This window comes from Triturus cristatus, chromosome 7 (genome assembly GCF_964204655.1).
Source record: "Triturus cristatus chromosome 7, aTriCri1.1, whole genome shotgun sequence".
In the NCBI taxonomy this organism is placed as follows: Eukaryota; Metazoa; Chordata; class Amphibia; order Caudata; family Salamandridae; genus Triturus; species Triturus cristatus.
The window spans coordinates 237774064-237794546 of NC_140590.1; the positions used below are offsets into that span (position 1 = coordinate 237774064).

A 20483-nucleotide genomic window follows, 5' to 3' on the forward strand; every position below is an offset into this window, starting at 1 on the left:
AGAGCATCAATGTAATTTTCAAACATGGGTAGCCAATCTTCCCATTCAATAGATAAAGGTCCTGACGATGCTAGAAAAACGGGAGGTGAAAGGATTGAGCTCTGTGATGCCATCGCCACTGTGACTGTGTGAAATCAATGTAAATACTTGAACAGTCACAAGATAGAAGGGCTCCGAGCACATGCACACCGCACTGTTAAAAATAAAGAAAGCGCTAAATTTTAAGCTGTCAGAAGATTATTAGGGTAAAGTGTACCTTGCAAAGTGATCTTTGCCTGCGCGTTGAACGATCGGGTGCCAAGTCCGTGTAAAGGTCAAAAGAAGACAGCCGTAATAACAGCTGATGCAAAGCTGTGAAAATACTTTAACAAGATGGCCGCCGACGTCGTGGTGACGTGCTATCTGAAGGAAGTAGGGCTTGTCCGATGAACGTGAGCAGCGTACCAGCCTTCTTTCTTTCCAAGGTTGGTTGAGCACAAGACGTTCGTCGGGTGGAATCTCGCGCGCTGTTGAGAAGATTACAACACTAAGCAACCAGAGACCTGCTGGCTCTTGCACCTACTCACGCGACACAATCGTCGATTTTCGCAGCGCCTCAGCCTCACCGTTGACGTAGTTAGCCTTCACCTCTGAAGTAGTTGGCCGCCTCCCCAAATCCTGAAATCAGAAAAGGGAACCAGTTGCGGCGCATACAGGATTGCTCACCACACTGGGCAGGACCCAACACGAACCGTGGAATGGAGTGCACCGGATCAAGAGCAGCATAAAGTACACCACAGGTAACACCAATTAAACTTGTCAGATGTAAAGACTCCCAGGACACGTAAAGCAGGTAAGTAGTATGCTTTATTAGAGCAAGCAGGTACAATCCCTCTCACTCAGTAAGTGCCTCCAACTGCCACCCTCACTTCACCATTTTCAAATCCCACTAGAGCCTGTAGCATTCTGTTACCCAGAAACCAGGATACCACACCATGCCATCACAAAACCTAGGTCAGCGTACATGCTCTAATCTACAGATTTCTCTGTCCCAGCACTTCAATACCGTTACAGTGGCAGAACACATACAAAATGAACATCAAATTGGATTCTATAAAGGAGATATTTTCGTCTTTTGTGGCACACGCTATGAAGAAGGGCTTGCTGCTGCTGGGTGCATGCACCGCTGGATGCAGAGGAGCCGCGAGCATGGTGGAGAGGGTAAAAGTGGGGGGGGGGGGGGGGGAGGAAGCAGGGCTAGGGGGGAACAGAGTGCAACAAGGCCCCCGTGCCTGGCTGGAAATTAAGTGCCTGGCTGTAAGGTTTTGCCCCTTTTCTTGGCTGTAAGTGATAGCCTCCTCTCGTGTGTCTGGTCAGGCTGTGGTGAGCAAGGCTTGATCGGAGTAGCTGTGAATGGTCGGCTGCCTCTGTACGTTTTGTATAGCGTCAAGCCCTGGGTTGTTTGTCTGAGGTCCAGGCGGAAGGGATAGTCAGTAATGGCCCGAGCCGGGGTGAGAGTAATGAGACATTTAAAAGGACACCCCACAGTCTGCACCGGTCAGAAACCACCATCCTCCCACAGCAAGGGTAGTTTATCTGTGGCACGTCCCTGCAGTGCAGTGGGCACTAATCAGTGTTGCTCGGTGCCAGGGAAGGGTTGGATTGGTAAGGTGGATAGACATGGGCAATGGGACGGTTTCTGAGTTGCAGCTGTGGGCCACACTTTTGGCCAGCGTAGCCGCCGCTTCTGGCACGGCTATTCAGATGCCGCCAGGGAGGCCTGAGCGGCCTCTCCAGAGGCAGATAGGCCTCTATTACCTCCCGTTTACCAACGGGGCAAAGGTGTCATTCCCAGTCGCTCGCTGGACCGACATATTAATGTATGCAGATTGAGCAGCGGCCCTAAGCTGAGGTGGCCTCACTCATTCAGTGGAGGTTCACCATTGAGAAGTAACCCATACAGAGTCCTGGCAATGTTTGGATTTGGTGTTTTATTTCAGTGAAATTAAGAAAACATACCTCTTTTAGAGACTCAGTCCTTTTCATAATACTCAAAACACCTTTGCGAAAAGGCATAATCTGCAAATTTGAGCCACCTTTTTAGGGTGCCCGGACTTGTTTGACCCCAATCCAACCCTGTGCTAGGGTGAAATCAGTGTAGACCTTCTGTGGTGCTAGATCTGCCAGGCACTATGGTGAGCCTCATGAGGGTCTTGGTAGCCAAGGGGATCATTATAGGGCCCTTGCTTCATTGAGAACGGTTGTCTGGATCTGATGCCACCCTATTGGGCGCCAGTACTGCCTGTCTAGAGCTGGTGACAGAAGTTAGCTGTCAACCAGGCACAGGGATTTGTTCAAGACACAGCTCACATCAGGACCTCTTGTACAGTCAGAGGATTGTTGACGCGGTCATTACTTGCACTGTTAGATTTGGGGGTCTCTAGTTGGCAGAGGTAGGTACCTTTGACCAAATAGGGACCCTTGCGTCTAGTCAGGGTAAGGGGCTACACTCCTAAAATAACCCCTGCTCACCCCCTTGGTAGCTTGGCACGAGCAGGCAGGCTTATCTCAGAGGTAGTATGTAAAGCATTTGTGAACACATACAGTAATACAGCGACACTACAGATGGATACCACACCCCCTTGTATTATAAAAATAAGAATTTTTATATAGACTTAACACAAGACCAAAACGACAAAAATCCACAATACTGTACTCAAAAATAGACTTTAAAATGGTAGGAAATAGCTCAGTTCTCTTAAGACTGTAAATGCGACACTTTACTCCGAAAGTACCTTAGATGTGTTACGCAAAGCAAACAAAAGGGTCGCAGGGAAGGTGATGCGTCGGTTCCTTACTGCTGCACAATGGAGTTGATGCTCGCTTTCTTACTGTGTGGGGAGGTGATGCGTCGGTTTCTTACTGCTCTCCGGGGCGATGCAACAATATGGCGTCTTGGTTGCGATGGGACAATGTTAACGCGATGCGTGCCTGACCGACGGAGGGTCAGCAACTGTCTTCTGAGCCGCGACAGGCCCTGCGACACTTTCCGGTGATGAGACAGCAACCTCTGTGGTGGCAGCACACTTCTCCGGTGATGCGACGAGATTCGGTGATGCAATGGAACCAGCGGCGGCACACTTCCTTGGCGATGCAACGGCAACTGAGGCGGAAACATGTTCCTCCTCGCTGAGTCACGCTTCCAGCGACACGCAGCTCTCGAAGGCCCCACACAACAGCAGGCACTTCAAGTCCCAGCCAGGGAATTCAGGAGGGAGGGGGTGAGGAGCTGGTGGGTGAAGTCTTGTATCTCTGAGACTTCAAGCAGGAGGCAAGCTCAAAGCTAAAGCCCTTGGAGATTCTTTTTCAAGTTGATGAACAGCACACTCAGTCCTCTTCTCCTTTCTTTGGCAACTAAGCAGCCACTGCAGGCCAACCCCCAAACACACAGCACAGGGTTAGTCTCCTCCTTCAGCTTCCTGGTTCTTCTCCTCAGCAAAGGCTAGTCTTGATTCCCAGAAGTGATCTAAAGGTCTGGGTCCCCCTTTTTATACACCAAAATTCTTAGTCTCTGAAGGCAGTGTTTCTGTAGCTAGTCCAAACCAGTTCTGGGTGCATTCTGCCAGTGTACACCTTCTTTGTCAGTGTGGGCCAGGGTACTCACACACATGACAGGAGGTGGAGCCAGAATTGTGGAAGGCAGGCACAGCCCTATTCAGGCCCAGGTGCTACTCCTCATGCAGATAGGTCTATTCAGCCTTCTGCTGACTCACCCTGTCTCCTGGAGTCCCCTAGCCCCTGTCACTCAGAAACCAGACATGGAATAAACAACCTAGCAGGGGCAGGCTTGGATAGTCAAGAAAATACCTACTTTCTAAAAGTGGTATTTTCAAACACAATGTTTAACCCCTTCAGTGCCCGCCCCTTTCCCCGCCCTGTGCCGGCCGTTGTATTAGCGGGCAGGGTTTAGGACGAGCTGGTCTCGTCATGGGCACAGCGCAACCGCGGCCCATGACGAGACCAGCTCGTCATAGGCATTGAAGAGGTTAAACCAACTTCACTGAGAGATGTATTTCACTAAAACATGTGTTTTATCATTCTGAGTTCATGCATACTACACTCCAATTTCTACCATGTTCCCTGGGTCAGTTAGGATTATAAGGTGTTATAATCAAAGTGCCCATTCTGGCCTATGGGAGCAGGTAGCCGTGCAATTGTGAAAAACAAAAAAGGCTGTAATTAGGACATGCCACACACATCAGGGCATGTCCTACCTTTTACCTACAGTGCACTCTGCCCATGGGCCTACCTTAGGGTTGTCGGATATGTAAAAGGGGAATGTTTGGGGACTTGCAAGTGGGTGCACTTGCCAAGTCAGCATGGCAGAATCAGAATGCATACAGGCTCTGCAGTGGCAGGCCTGAGACACTTTACAAGCTGCTCCTGTGGGTGGCACAATCAGTGCTGCAAGGCCAACAGCAGCATTTGATTTACAAGCCCTGGGCACATGCAGTACACTGTACTGGGGTCTGACAAGTAAACCAAACAAGCCAATCATGGAGTCACTAATCCATACATCAATTTACCATAGGGAGGACTTGCACTGTGGCACTGAATAGCAGTGGCACAGTGCCCAAAGCATCTAAAACCAGCAAAAACATAAGAGGCAACAGCAATATGGGCATATTGTGCTACTATACATGCAGGAACAGGAAGGAGTCCTTTTGAAATGGTGTGTGGCAGACAACCAGGCACAAAATTGATCCCATTCTGGATGTGTGAATGTGTTGCAGGGAAGAAACAATATTGTTTAAGCAAAGAGGGATGAAGATGAATTCAGGTGGTGGATTGGGTAAAGGTTAAAACAGGAGGAGTAATTAAAGGTTTGTCCAAGGTCAGAGGTCCATTCAAAGTCAAATCAAGTGGTGGCATTGGGTCAAATTGGACAATGGGCAAACCTGGAACCTTAGCAGGGTGGTGTTCTATCAGAAAAAGGGTGAAATACAGTGTAGTGTGATGGATAAAGAAATTCCTAATTACTCATGGTTAGTCATGGGCGACAGGTAATTTCCTAGTCACAGGTAAACACAGAGCTAGGGAATTTAGTATGTGGTAAAAGAATAAGAACTCTTTATTTGGGGGGATTAAGTTTATTTTATTATTCTTCTAAGGAAAGGAGTAGAGTTGCATAGCTTTCATTGTATTATGATCATTCTCGGTTGTGGCCTTCTTATCAGTTATGTATGTATAGTATTGTGCATGTTTTGCGTATGTTTGTGTTTGGTTTCCATGGTCTTACATTTGCTTGAGTTTTGTTATGGTCTTACCATGGTGGTGGGCTCTCTGTATATAGTGTATGGTTGTGTACACATCTTCACATTTGTTTGAATTACAGACTTTATATATATATATATATATATATTAGAAGTTAAGTATGTTTTAATATTTACCAGTTATAATGAAAGGAGCTGGTATATGCGTTTAGCCAGTCTCAGCTAGGTCGTGACTGGTATTACATGGGAGCATTCCATATAGGTTTTGAAGCTTCTAGAGTTTGAATATGGTACAGGTGAGTAAGCTGTGCCTGGCTGGATGCAGTAGGGTGGGTCTTCTCAGATGAAATAAAATCATTAGAGCAGTGAAATGCTTAGTTTGCTCTTCATTTTACAGCCATGGTTTTTGATGCTAAGGCTTTACTATAAAAATAAAAAAAAAAAGTTAAATAGGACTTTGTGCCAAAAATGAACTTCTTAAGGCAGTCAAAGAATGAGTAATGTTTTATTTTCTCTTAACTTTTGAAACTTTACGCATGTGCAGCACTTTGGCATACATACAGTGGTAACAATATTAAATTATGTTAAAGCATGTTTACGTACAAAGGGTACCCTTTCACTACAAAAACCTATGCTTGACTTCAAACACACCCATGCATTAAAGTGCATGACTGTGTGCACTGGCGCAAGGCAACCAAATGTGCGCCAGCACAGGGATAGAGTAAATTGATGCCATACCTTAGTAGATATGGTGCCGATCTACTCTAATCAAAGATCCTTTCCTGCATTAATAGGAGACTGTGCTACATTGTATCAAGTCACAAATGTGCCCCTCACTGTTTAAATGCCTATAGTGATTTCCCAATTTTTTTTTACTGACGCATTTTGACTGTACCTAGTGCAAACCTTTCCTTTAGTGATAACCTTGTACTGCCTTTCAGAAAAGAATAACTGACACCATGAAGCTTCAAATGATTCTATGAATAAAAGCCTGTAGTGGCCAAAAAAAAAAAAAAAAAAAAAAAAAACCACAAAAATAAAACCGACCTTCAATTTGCTTTTTACCTAAACATCACTCTCTTCTTGTTCTGCATATTTCACCATACTGAATTTCTAGGAGCATCTCACAAGCCGGTGCCACATTTCTCATGGTTTCAAACATCTCATGACATAGGGTACTCTGTTTCTCACACTAAGTTTTTTAGCATTAGGATGACCTGCCTCTCACACAGCATCTAGTTTTTGTCACATACTAGGCTTGTTTACATCAGGTTTTTCACATTTGTAAAGCATCTATCTCCAATACACACACTGTGCATCTAATTTTGCTAGCATCTCAAACAGCAGGCATATTTCATGCCACGTTTATCTGACTTCAGCTATTCAGTTTGAGAGCATTCGACACTCATAGCATCCCTTGACACTAATTATTCAAGCAGATTAGACCGCAAACGTTTAGGTTTTATATTTTGTGCTGCATGGAGTGCATACAGTGTCTCTAGCTCTACCATCTTGCCACAGGAGAGCAAACAATACACTTCTGCATTGTGGTGGTATCCTCACCAGGCCTCAAAGTCAAAAATGTTACTATACCTGCAGGTCTAGTGGCTTAAATAATCTACTTGACCAAATTATAGTGCGCGACCAATAAACTGGTTACAAATGACGCGGTCCTGGGCAAATATTTTAATTCATTGAGTTGCCATGTTCTTCTTTATCACATATGTGAGCACCTTCAAATACTAGAGTTCAGCATGCCTACTGTACAAAAAAAAAACACTAATAGACCACCTTTGCTCCATATATAATGAAAATCTCTCCACATATAGGAAACACATGACAGCTGACTTGCCTCTTAGTTCATTAATTGCACTGTAATCCGGGAGAGTGTGAACAAGTCTGAAATATTTTTTTAAAGCCATCACGTTTTAGAAATACATACTTGAAGCATGAGATGGTGGCACACTTATTTGTAGTCAGCAGATTTTCCATTGTACTGGCCACAAGATTTCCCATGGACTTGTGGTTTTACTGATAAAATTATATAGTGTATAATGTTTGGAAACAATTTTTCTGCAAATATGTAATTTGCACATCACCAAGTCAAGTGTTCTGCTCCTGTTAAAAATCTTGATTTTCACATACACTTTACAAAAAAAAGTTTTCGTACTTCCAGATAAATTCTGAAATACTTTTACTCTTAACTTTACTTCATCCATGTGTACACACAACAAACACACTACTCACTATCACCACCCCCTTTACCTTACAACTTCCACTCACAAATAGTACTATACTATCAAATCCATCTTAAAAAAAAAAAAAAAAAAAACACACCTTTCACTGCTCCTCAAGAACAAAACCTATCATGCACACCAGCATAAAAAAATTCTCTCAAGCGCAACACCTCATAATACTTACCATCACAAACTACAAACATACACCCACCTTTCAAACTACACAAATTAAACTTCAATGCCAAGCTTTCTCTTTTCCACCACACTTAACACATATACAGCAACTTTTAACTGCCTCTCATCCACTGGACAATTCTAACCTTACTAGAGGACACATGAGCACTACCACCCCTAACTCATACACCTTCCACCCTAAACACAAAGTAAGCAACGTGCCACACCTCACAACTTTTCTTCTCCATGTCTACTGCACCACAAAATTACACCAAAAACAGCACACCAACTCTCTCAAACACCATCTCTAATATCTACACACGCAGACCCCATCAAAATACCTGCTTAGCCTACTGCAAGCCCTACTCACCCCTCTACAAAACAAACATCACACTATCACTAAAGCAGATTCTCTAAACTGTCAATTAACAAATGCTCGATTGCTCTCTAAAAAACAAACATCACATCTACGACCTTCACACAGACACAAATCCAGATAAACTATCCATAACTGAATCATGGCTGGGAGAGGATATGGCTCCAGTCGTACATAAAGCCGTTCCCAGAGGTTATCAAACAAATGACAAAAATCGTATTGGCAAATAAGGAGGTGGCCTTGCCGTTGTGTTCAGGCAAACATTACATTCAAGTTGACAACACCTCCGTAAAAGATTGCGAGGCTGTTTTCACCAGATACAATCCTACACAATCTTCCTCCTGTAACTTCCTGCTGCTTTACAGACCTTCCAACTAGCAATGCAACATTCCTAGACACAGTTTCAAACCGGATAACACTACACTCCAACTTATGCTTTCTGGGTGACCTCAATAATCTCTGGCCTAGACGCACTGAACCTGCATCAGATCATCCACAAACACACTGCTGGGCACATCCTAGATGTCATTTTTGCTGATACAGAACTAGTTACACCTTTGTAACAATGACTCCGGTCACATGGTCAGACCACCATTTGCTTGCTTGCCTTACAACATGAACACCAAGCAACGCACCTAAAACACCCTTACGTGCATCCACCTATCGACCGTGGAACAAACTAAATCTGGAACACTTAGAAACAACTAATTTCCAGCACGGATCTAGAAACCATACATTCTGCTCAAAAACCTGAGTGGCACTAGGAACCTTTTGATATCCCGATACCCCTAAAAACACCACAACAAAAGAAAACAAGAAATACTGAGAAAAAAAAGATAAAACAAATTAGAAAGCTGCAACGTGCCTATCTCAAAACAAATGTCAATCATGGCAAACTTCACCTACAGAAAACTAACATTATACAAGTCAGCTATCAAAAAAGCTAAGAAAAGATACTATTCTCACAGAATTCAAAATGCTAAATGTTCAAATAAAGAATTCTATAAAATTCACAATTAATTTCGTAAACCTAATTGTGTAGAAGGAGCTCATCCAGTTACTCAAGATTTCAGACAAACTGACAAATTACATGGACAAAGTAGATGCGTTGGACTCCTACTTAAAACAAAAGACAAAGCATCAGTGCTAACCCTTTTACCGAACAATTCAAGAATACTCGGGCTCTTTTTTCCTTGTAATACTTCACAAGATAAATTTATGGACTGGTCAAAACAAGCAGGCCTGCTGGGAGCCCTTCTGACCCATGTCTACCACAAACCCTTCAAGGCAACTCTAACAACCGCTGCTGCCACTCCAGTAAGAAGAATCCTCAACAACTCCTTAACTACCAGAATATTTCTAGTAGAACTCAAAGTCATATATACGCCCATTACTGAAGAAAAAAACAAAAACTTGTATCCCGCTAAACTGAACTACAGACATTACAAATGGGCCTTTCCTGGGAAAGCTGATCGAAAGAGCAGTGTTTACCCAGGGGTCACAATTCACTGAAGAGAATGCAATATTTTGACTTCCATACGGGATTCAAGTCAAGAAACGGGCAACGAATCTGCCCTCCTTGCCATCTGCGATGAGCTGCAGAACACAGTTGACAGCAAAGGTTTGTGGGCTACTTCCTTTGGACCTCTTGGCTGCCTTCGACATTGTTGACCATGACACTCTGATACAAAGACTCTACAAAGATGGCATTGAGGGGACTGCTCTGCTCTACACTGGATCACATCCTACCTTCTCAACAGAACTAATGTTATCTGTACCCCAGCTTTCTCATCCAAACCGTACTTCAATAAAGCAGGGGCCCATCAAGGCTCTATCATCTCGCCCATGGCTTTTAACATCTACATGAAGTCATTACTGCACTTACTAATAAATTTCACTTAATGTGAGGTAACTATGCAGATGACACGGAAATACTCCAAATGGAAGGCCTCAAAGAACCTGGAAACTTTACAATTTTCAGTTGTCTCAGAGATGTGGATCAATGGAGGACGTGGAGCCATCTCAAATTGAATGCTTCCAAAATGGAAATACTCGTGTGGCGATTGGAAACATTATGACCTGGGAACACCGCCTAAAGTATCAAAGGAAGCAAGAAACTTCGGCATGACCGTGGACTCAAAGCTATCAACGAATGCACAAGAGGACAAATTAGGAAGATCAAGCTTTATTACTGTAAAAACTGACAGATCTTCCCCCTTTTGGGATTTCCACACAAGGTCCAGGCTACCACCTCCCTTGTTCTGTCCAAACTGGATTACGCCAATAGCCTCTACCATGGATCACCTTTAAAGACCAAGAAAAGACTACAACGGAGTCAGAACTTGGCTGCCAGAATATTCTTACATATAAAACCGCAAGACCACATCTCTCCTGTCTTGAAAGCACTGCATTGGTTACAGGTTGCCAAAAGATCCACGTTCAATCTGCTTTTTATCACCCACAAAGCGATACATGGAACGGGACTAGGAATAAAATCACCAAACACAATCAAAGGAACCTCCGCTTTAGCGTGGCACTTCGCCTCAAAATCCCAAGAAACAAGCATTTGCAATGCAATAGGCCTCGCTTTTACGCAAGTTTGAGCTATTGGCATTGTAAATAACAATGCCTTTTATTTTTGATTTAAAACCTAAATAAATGGCAGTGTAATTTAAAATACTTCTAGCTTAAACTCTTGCAAATGTAAGACCTATAGCATTGCAATAAAGGGCCTTCTCGACCGTGTGTTAGATTGTAAATATCAGAGGAAGCGACCGGCCTGCAACTTCTTCAAAGTAGTGATAAATAGTGCAGTGACGATGTGTAAGTTTTGTAAATTACACAGACGCAAAGTGTGAAGTGAGTTACATATGATCCGAGCTAGAAACACTAACAAAGCGTTCCAACACCTTTCACTCTGTGATTACACTGTCGCAGTTCAGGAGGAAGAGCGGGGTTGGTGGGAGGGGGCTAGTTCCTGCCCTCTCCGTGATTTGAGTGTGCTGTGTGTCATTGTGTAGTGTCATTGCTAACTAAGGCCTAATAAAACAACACTCCAGCTGTAGTAGCGCACTAGCTTCGCCTTCGGGTGCAGGGCTTTTTTTTTGTTTAAAAAGATAAGACAATGCCGGTTTAATGCGATTGAAAGCAGACGCCAGAGTTACGGGGACAGCTGTGCTGCCTGAAATAACACAAGCAATTTCAGCTGAAGCAGCGCATATCCAGCCTGCAGTAGAGAAACTCAATAAAGTAAATAAATAGTGCTTACAGGCTAGATAACAGGTCTTGTGTAACAACCGAAGTAAAAGGGTCAGTCGCCATGAAAGGGTACAAATGAAGACAAGGCCGTACCAAGGAGGGACTAACAAGCCTATTAACGAATTCGAAGGTAGCATATACTAAAGACAATGAAACCAGCCAATGAAAAATATGGGAAGAGTGGGCTCTGCTCTCTCCCATACTCTACTACAGCAGTCTCTCGGAGCGAGCAGTACATGCGCGCTGCCGCTAGGCTTGACCTAAAAACCATGGGTGGCACATCATTCTCTGTTCAAGCAGCCAAACTATGGAACTCTTTTACCTCCACGCCTCCCTCTAACATAAGATCCATGGATATCCACCTTCTCTTCAGAAAACTACTCAAGAATTGGCTCTTCCCCACATAACCATACGTTAACAGAAATATACAGCATCTCGCTGTATAGAAGCATTTACATGTACATATATATATGTATTGCTATGTATAAATGTGTAGAATTATGCTTTAAGAAAAATGTTAATTAGTTCAGATTCACAAATGTGCATATTGCGGATAGTTAAATTATTGTAGGTTTAATATGTATATAATTGACTGCCTAGATAAGTAAATCTTTTATCACATCTACCATTGCTTCACTATTGAATTATAATTAATTATATTTATATATTTTTTGTAAGTACAACAACACTTGAAAGCAGGAGTTTAATGCACCTTCAATTACATATACTACCTTTCTTTATGCATCTATGAACCTTCCATGTACTTGAGGATCTATAGATTTATTTTCTTCTAATTTAGCATATCCAATGCACTACCCCAATTTCTCACACTATACCGCTCTCAATATACCCTCTACTTCAACTCTGACTCATCTCAAACCTTTCTACTACTCTTTCCAATGCATTGCCCCATTTATCACCCTATACCTCCATCTATATTTTCTCTACCTCCACTCTGTCATCCTATACCACTACTAAGATCCCCAAAATCACCCTTTCTAGACTCTTCCCTACTCTACCCCACCCCACCTACATCATCTCCTACTTACTATTCAGATTCCCCTAAACAAGCCTTTCTAAACCCTTCCCTCTGACCCGTTGACTTACCTTTTACTAATACCAACCCTCGTCCTACTGCTATGAGCTCCAAAACTATCAAAAAGAAAAAACAAAATATACTTTCCTCTTCTATCCCTCCACCATCCTTTTCAATCCAAATAACCCACTAACATCCACCACTCAAACTGCTTTCATATTTCACTATACTAATTCACCACTAATCCTTTATGGGTTCCGGAGTAGCGTGCTGCTCACAAAAAACAAACAAAAAAAAACCGAGAAAAAAAAACGCTTCTCCGCCTTGTCAGGGGTAGTAAGAGCTATATAAATGCAATTCCAATACAAAATAGTTATGCAAGTTAAGTTGAGACATTATATCGTTACACAGTGCAGCGTCCACACGGGAAGATAATTGTTGGTCAGCGTTGATTATAGAAGAGCTTCCCAATACGTGCAATGGAGCCTGGCAGAGACCCAATAGCTAAAGTAAATGACGAACCTCTAGACACAATAAGAGCAACACTTTTATTGATTTCGTTCTTTAGCTTTGTATAATTGAGGGGTTCACCTTGGCTCAAATGCTTCATTTGCACATTTACTCGGGTTATGAATGCTTACATTTGATCCAACAGACTGTCACAACCAATTAGAGAACCATTCAAACTTAAGTGTTCAGCATTGTCAGACATTGCTTAATAATCTTCGTTCTTTGTAGCAATCTTTTCCTTAAATCTTCCCTGGAAACGTGCCAGCTTCTCTCTCCTCATCCCATTTTGTCACCTGAAAAATCAAAACATGCAATAAAGTATTCTGATGCAGCCAAAGAAAAAAATTTATAAATTCATTACAGAAAGTTGGTCTGAGTGTCAGAGGGCATAGATGTACTATGTGATTTAGTTGTCTCACACTCAATTCATGCGAGTAAAGCTACGTTTTGCAAGAGGGTGTTCATCCCAGAGATGAAGGCTATAAAACTTTACACAGCCTTTAATTTTTCAATACAGTATTTACAAACTAGCAAACCACATGAAAATTAAAAAGCCCCCTCCAGTGTTTTTAAACATTGGTTCTTCTCTCAACAATCTCTGTAGGCTGTCACCTTCAAACTCATGCAAGCTCACATCAAACATACCAACAAAAGACTTATAAGCACAGAGCACATGTAGTTCTTTGGGAACATTTGCCTGACCGACAGAAACCACGCGCTTCTAGTACAAAACGAACAGCCAACATAAAAAATTAAAATTTTTTAGAACCCTAATAACCCACTGGAGTTGCAAATTTTCTCCAGCAAGCCCTACTCCTACTGCAAAAAAGAAAAGCTGGAAAAGGCGGATTGGAATAAAACCAGGGGTGTGTTTATTCCCATCACCCGATGCCAGGGCATATCGTTTAAGATAGAGGAAAACACTTATGCTTATTTTGTCCAACAGAAAAGTAATTCCAGCCCACTACAATACAAACCCTTAGGCTGTCCATTCCCACAGTATGAATAAGTGATAAGTGAAAGGGGATACATTACTTACCTGTAATCTTAGTTCTCTTCCAGGGGTATTTACTCAAAATCATAAACCCTGAATAATCCCAGCTCATGTGCGGGACCCTGGAGCATATATAAAATACATATATATGTGTATGTTTGAGCACAAAAGTACGGAGTACTCCCAAAACATACGCATTATACAAACATGCAGCCTATTAGACTTCCAATAGGCTACTATGCCAAAATTACATGGGTTTCTCATTTAGGAAAATACATTTGCATATAAATACAGTAAAACAGAACATAATGTTCCAATATCACCCTTTATTTTCAGAGAAAACAAATAGTAATAGCAGGCAATTAGCCCATAGGCTGCATATATGAAACATCACAGTACAGAAAACAGTACAGAAAACTTGGCACCTTGCCTTTAAGACTTTGCAGTACCTTGACACCGTGCCTTTAAGACCTTCGGAGCCCCCTGCTCCCATGATGCACCAGAGGTGATAGTTAGGGCAGTTCTTTTATGGTGTGTTAACCTGTAGGAAATCAGAACATAAAGGTGCAAAAAAAAAAACCACACTACTATGCTGTCAAAACACGTCCGGAGAGGAGAGAGGGTTGCTTAAGACTTTCATGAGTATAAGCCTGGAAGAGAACTAGGATTACAGGTTAGTAGAACAAGTTACTAACCTTCGGTAACGATGTATCTGTAAGAAACATTAGTTAGTTAGATTCCTCACCTTAGAATATCCCCAGGCGTCAGACTGGATCCGGAAGATTTTTCGTCAGCAATACCCCTTGCGCGTCGCTAGGCGTCGTCTGCGGCTCCGCGTCCGTCGTCGGCGTCGTGCGCTGGGATGACGTCGTCGGAGTACTTAGACGCCGCCCTCGCGCGCCGACGTCAGTTCTTGTACATAGCCTTCCGCGCCAGGAACGCAGAGCCATGCAAAGACCGACACTGGTGCCAAAAATAAAATCTAGGGGCCTGAAAGGACAACCTTAACCCTAGATGTCAGTTCGCAGAACGGGGAGGATGGGAGGGTCGGTGAGGAATCTAACTAACTAATGTTTCTTACAGATACATCGTTACCGAAGGTTAGTAACTTGTTCATCTGAAAGAAACACGTTAGTTAGATTCCTCACCTTAGAATAGATACCCAAGCAATACCATCCCCGGTGGTGGGTCTGCGAACCAAGATCACACCAGAAAGTCCTGGAGGACAGAACGGCCAAAGAAGCCATCCCTCCGGACTTGGCTGTCAAGGCAATAATGCCTGGCAAACGTGTGTAGCGAAGCCCACGTCGCCGCCTGACAGATGTCCTGCAAAGGGACTCCCCGTCCCAAGGCAGTAGTAGCCGCCGTGGCCCGAGTAGAATGGGCGCGCAGCCCAACAGGAGGGTCCTTTTTAGCCAAGGAATAGCAGATTTTTATACACAAAACGACCCACCGAGAGATGGTTCGTTTGTGCACAGCTTTCCCCTTCTTAGCGCCCACGTACCCAACAAAAAGCTGGTCGTCCACCCGGAACTGTTTTGTGCGGTCCAGATAAAAGGAGAGCGCACGTTTTGGGTCCAGACGGTGGAGCCTCTCTTCCTCTTTGGAAGGATGCGGAGGCGGAAAGAAGGTGGGCAAGGTGACAGACTGCCCAAGGTGAAAAGGAGTCACCACTTTAGGAAGAAAAGAGGGACGAGGCCGAAGGACAACCTTGTCCGGATGAACAGATAGAAAAGGAGGCTTTGAAGATAAAGCCTGGAGCTCACTCACCCGTCTAGCCGAGGTGATGGCTACCAGAAAAGCAGTCTTTAGAGTTAGAAGACGAAGAGGGCAATTGTGAAGAGGCTCGAAGGGAGCGCACATCAGGAATGTCAAAACCAGATTCAAGTCCCACTGAGGCATTACAAAAGGGACAGGAGGGAACGTGTGTGTAATGCCTTTGAGAAAGCGTGTAACCACAGGGGACTTGAAAAGAGAAGGCTGATCAGGAAGCCGCAAGAAGGCGGAGATGGCAGCAAGATAACCTTTCAGGGTGCCCAGGGCAGAGCCCTGCCGGGCCAGAGAAAGAAGGAAGAGGAGAACCTCAGAAAGAGGGGCGGAAAGGGGATCCACAGCCTTTGCTGTGCACCATGCCACAAATTTGTTCCACCGGCAGGCGTATACCGACTTTGTGGAGGGACGCCTGGCTGCCAGAATGATATCACAGACTTCAGGAGGCAAGTCAAATGGCATCAACTGCCGCCGCTCAATCTCCACGCATGGAGGTGGAGGCTGGACAGGTTCGGGTGGAGGACCGTCCCCTGCTGCTGCGACAGAAGATCCTCCCGAAGGGGCAGACGTATCGGGGGATCGGTTAACAGACTGAGTAGCTCGGGATACCAGTATCTTCGTGCCCAATCCGGAGCCACCAAGATGACTTGGGCCCGGTCGCGCCTGATCTTCTTCAGCACTCTGGGCAGAAGTGGTATAGGCGGAAAGGCGTACAACAGACCGCAACTCCACTCGTGACGAAAAGCGTCGCCGAGCGAGTGCCGCCTTGGAAATTCCAACGCGCAGAACTGCTGACATTGCGCGTTCTCTTCGGTGGCGAATAGATCTAACCAAGGCTCTCCCCACTGCTGAAAGAGGCCTTGCACCACTTCGGAGTTCAGACGCCATTCGTGATCCATCATGCACCGGCGGCTGAGTTCGTCTGCTCTGGCGTTCAGAGAGCCCGCCAGATGTTGAACCACCAGGGTGACGCCCTGGTGTTCCAGCCATGTCCAGAGGCGCAGAGCCTCCTGACAAAGGGTCCACGACCCCACCCCGCCCTGTTTGTTGCAGTACCACATGGCGGTGGTGTTGTCCGTGAACACCTGCACGACACTTCCCCTGACAGAGGGAAGGAAGGCTTTCAGTGCAAGTCGGATCGCCCTCAACTCCAACAGGTTGATGTGGAGACGAGACTCCGCCGGAGACCAGAGGCCTCTGATCTCCGCCTCTCCCATATGGCCACCCCATCCCAGGAGGGACGCATCCGTCACTACGACATGCTCCGGTTGGGGAAGGGAGAGGCTCTTGCCCTTGACCCATTCGCGGTCCGTGAGCCACCACTGCAACTGCTGTGCAGTATCCTCCGAGATCAAGACATGGTCGGACAGGTTGCCGTGATGCTGGGCCCACTGAAACTTCAGGTCCCACTGCAGAGCCCGCATGCGCCGCCTGGCGTGATGCACTAGTAGGATGCAGGAGGCCATCAGCCCCAGAAGCCGCAACACTAGCCTGACCGAAACCCGGGATAGAGGCCGAAAGATGGGAATCAGGGCCTGTATATCCCGGACCCGCTGTTCTGGTGGATGGACCCGGAACTGCGCCGAATCGAGAACCGCTCCGATGAAGAGGAGCTTCTGAGAGGGACTCAAGTGTGACTTCGGCACGTTGATGGAAAACCCCAGCAAATGCAGGAGATCCGCCGTAGTCTGGAGGTGGGAGACGACTGCCTGGGGCGAGCCCGCCTTCAACAACCAGTCGTCGAGATAGGGGAAGACTGGGACCCCTGATCTGCGCAGATGAGCTGCGACCACCGCCATCACTTTCGTGAACACCCGAGGGGCACTGGTGAGGCCGAAGGGGAGCATGGTAAACTGAAAGTGCTCTTGGCCCACCGTGAACCGCAGGTAACGCCGGTGGGCCGGCAGGACGGGGATATGGAAATATGCGTCCTGCAAGTCCAACGCTACCATCCAGTCTCCAGGGTCTAGGGCAGCTAAAACCTGAGCCAACGTTAGCATCTTGAACCTTTCCTTTCGGAGGAAGGCATTGACGTTCCGGAGGTCCAAGATAGGGCGCAGGCCCCCCTTGCCCTTCTTGGGAACCAGAAAGTAGTGGGAATAACAACCACGACCTACTTCTGGACTCGGAACGCGCTCGACGGCCCCCTTGGCCAAGAGAGCCGAAACTTCCTCGTGGAGAAGATCCAAATGATCCCCCGAGATACGGTGGTGCTGCGGTGGCATGGCTGGAGGGGTCGTCTCGAAGGGGAGGGAGTAGCCCCTTCGGACGATTTGCAGCACCCACCTGTCCGATGTTATGGACCGCCAGTGGAGCAGGTGATGGCGAACTCTGCCGCCCACTGGCGTGGTATGGGCCTGAAAGCTCGGACTAGGAAGGCTTTGAGGCGGATGCTGCCGGGGTGGATGTGGGCTGACCACGTCGGCCTCCATTTCCGCCACGGCGGAAGCCACGTCCGCGACCGCGCGCAGGTTGGTTCTGCGGCTGGTGGCTTTGCGGACGTGAGGAGGCGCCCCTTCCTTGGCCACGAAAGGGGCGAAAAGCGGAGGTGTGCGCCCGCGGAGCCGAGAGGCCCAAGGACTTGGCCGTAGCCCGGGAGTCCTTAAAGCGGTTCAGCGCACTGTCCGCCTTCTCACCAAACAGGCGAGTGCCATCAAAGGGCATGTCCATGAGGGTGTTCTGGACATCCCCGGAAAATGACGTGGACCGCATCCAGGCGTGGCGGCGGAGCGCCACCGTGGTGGAAATCGCCCGACCTAGCGAGTCCGTGGTGTCAAGCCCACATCTTATGGCGTGCCGTGCTGCATCCCTCCCATCGGCCAAAGCCTGGGTAAGACGCGTCCGGACCTCCTCCGGACACAGGGGCAGCACGTCCTCCACCGTATCCCACAGGGAATGGGAATAACGGTCCAAGAGACAGGCGGTATTTAAGGACCGCAGGCCCAAACTAAGGGACGAGAACAGTTTCTTGCCAAACTGCTCGAGTCTCTTGGAATCCCGGTCCGGCGGAGCGGTCGGGAAGGAGGATTGGGAAGTAGAGGCCTGGATAACCAGACTCTCGGGGGTGGGGTGTTGGGACAGGAAGCTGGGGTCGCCCGGAGCAGGGCGGTGGCGCCTGGCAACGTTCCTATCCACAGGAGGAACTGTGGAGGGCTTGGACCAGGTGCCCTGCAGAACGTCAGTGAGGGCCTCGTTGAACGGCAGCAGAGGCTCAGTGGAGCTTGCTGAGGTTTGAAGCACCTCAGTGAGGATGTTGGTCCTCACAGCCACGGCAGGCAACTCGAGCCCAAGGGCCTCAGCCGCCTTGCGCAGCACCACAGAAAATGCTGCACCCTCCTCCGAAGCCACGGTCGGAGGAGAAGTGAATCCAGCGTCTGGCGAGGTGTCCAGCCCGCTGGCCTCCCCCAGTTCATCTGCCCAGTCCTGAGAAAGCTGTGACTGAACAGCCAGAGGGTCCTCGAACCCCTCCCAGTCGCCCCCTTCTTCCGATTCCTGATAAACAGGAGGAATGATCGGAACCGGACTGTAGAGATGGTAGGACTCTAGCGGCGTCGGATGCGGCGTCGGCGGACGCCGTGCCGGCGTCGGGTCCGGATGAGGGCTTAACTGGGGCGTCGGCGTCACAGGCGTCGGCGGCGCCGGCGTCGGTGGTTCAGGCGTCGGCGCCGGTGGAGGAGTGACAAGGTCAACCGGCGTCGACTGGGGCCCAGGCATGGGCCCCGCGGGGACCTGCGGCGTCGAGACCGGAGTCGTCGACGGCGCCGGGGCCGGAGCCGCCGGCACGCGAGGTCGCCCAGTCGAGTCCGCGGGGCCCGAAGGCGCGCCAGCGGGCGTCGACGGCGGGGCCAGGCTCCTCATGGCCGAGAGGAAGGCACTGATCTCCGCCGGCGCCGCGTCAGCCCCAGGGACCGGAAGGTATGGGGGCGGACGCGGCACCTGCGGCTCCGCCGGAGCCGCGGGGGTGGAACCACTTGGACCCTCGGCCGAGTCGCGCAACCGGCGAGGGGTGTCCGAAGAGCGATGTCGCCTCTTGGACTTCTTAGAGTGTTTGGACTTACCCGACGACTTGGAGCCCGACGATCGATGGTGGCGTCGGCTAGGGCTCCGCGAGCGATCCTTGGACCTCCTCCTGGACCGGGATCACGCACGACGCGGAGCCGAGTGGCGAAGCTCGAGAAGCTTGCGGGACCGCTCCCGCCTAGCCTTCGAAGTCAGGGCCTGACAGTCCTTACACGACTCCGCGTCGTGGTCGAGGCCTAAGCAGTAGAGGCACCGGCGGTGGTGATCGGTCACCGACATCAGTCGATGACAATCTTCGCAAGCCTTGAACCCAGGCATCCTACCGGCACCAGATGTCGACAGACAAGGATCAAAAATGATCAAAAAGATTTTAGTCAAAAAAGACTAAAAGGGGTAGCTCTCCCGGATCTGCGCTTACTGGCGCGGAAAAAAGAAGAACTGACGTCAGCGCGCGAGGGCGGCGTCTAAGTACTCCGACGACGTCATCCCGGCGCACGACGCCGACGACGGACGCGGAGCCGCAGACGACGCCTAGCGACGCGCAAGGGGTATTGCTGACGAAAAATCTTCCGGATCCAGTCTGACGCCTGGGGATATTCTAAGGTGAGGAATCTAACTAACGTGTTTCTTTCAGATACTTAGCCTGTTCTTCCAGGAAATACTCATCATTAGTCATAAGCACTGAATTGAATAGCAAGCCCATACCCACTTTCCTGCGGACGAGCAACAGCATAAATCTAGCACCTGAAGGATGAATTATTCAAACAAATTTCTTAGAGAGGCTTGCCCAAACTGAGCATCCGCCCGTGTGTCAGTCTAAACAATAATGGCGAGTAAAAGTGTGTACCGATTGCCA

The 20483-nt window shown here is 47.4% G+C and overlaps 1 protein-coding gene across 1 annotated transcript in view; it reads right to left on the reverse strand.

The window, feature by feature from the left end:
• Nucleotides 1-12867: 12867 nt before the first annotated feature.
• Nucleotides 12868-20483, reverse strand: part of LOC146809299 (cytochrome c oxidase subunit 6B1-like) — a 61631-nt gene continuing 54015 nt past the window's right edge. The window contains exon 4 of the mRNA XM_085616109.1: nucleotides 12868-13136. Coding sequence (XP_085472235.1) covers nucleotides 13083-13136 — 54 coding nt within the window. The 3' untranslated portion in view covers nucleotides 12868-13082. The remainder of the gene's footprint in view (nucleotides 13137-20483) is intronic.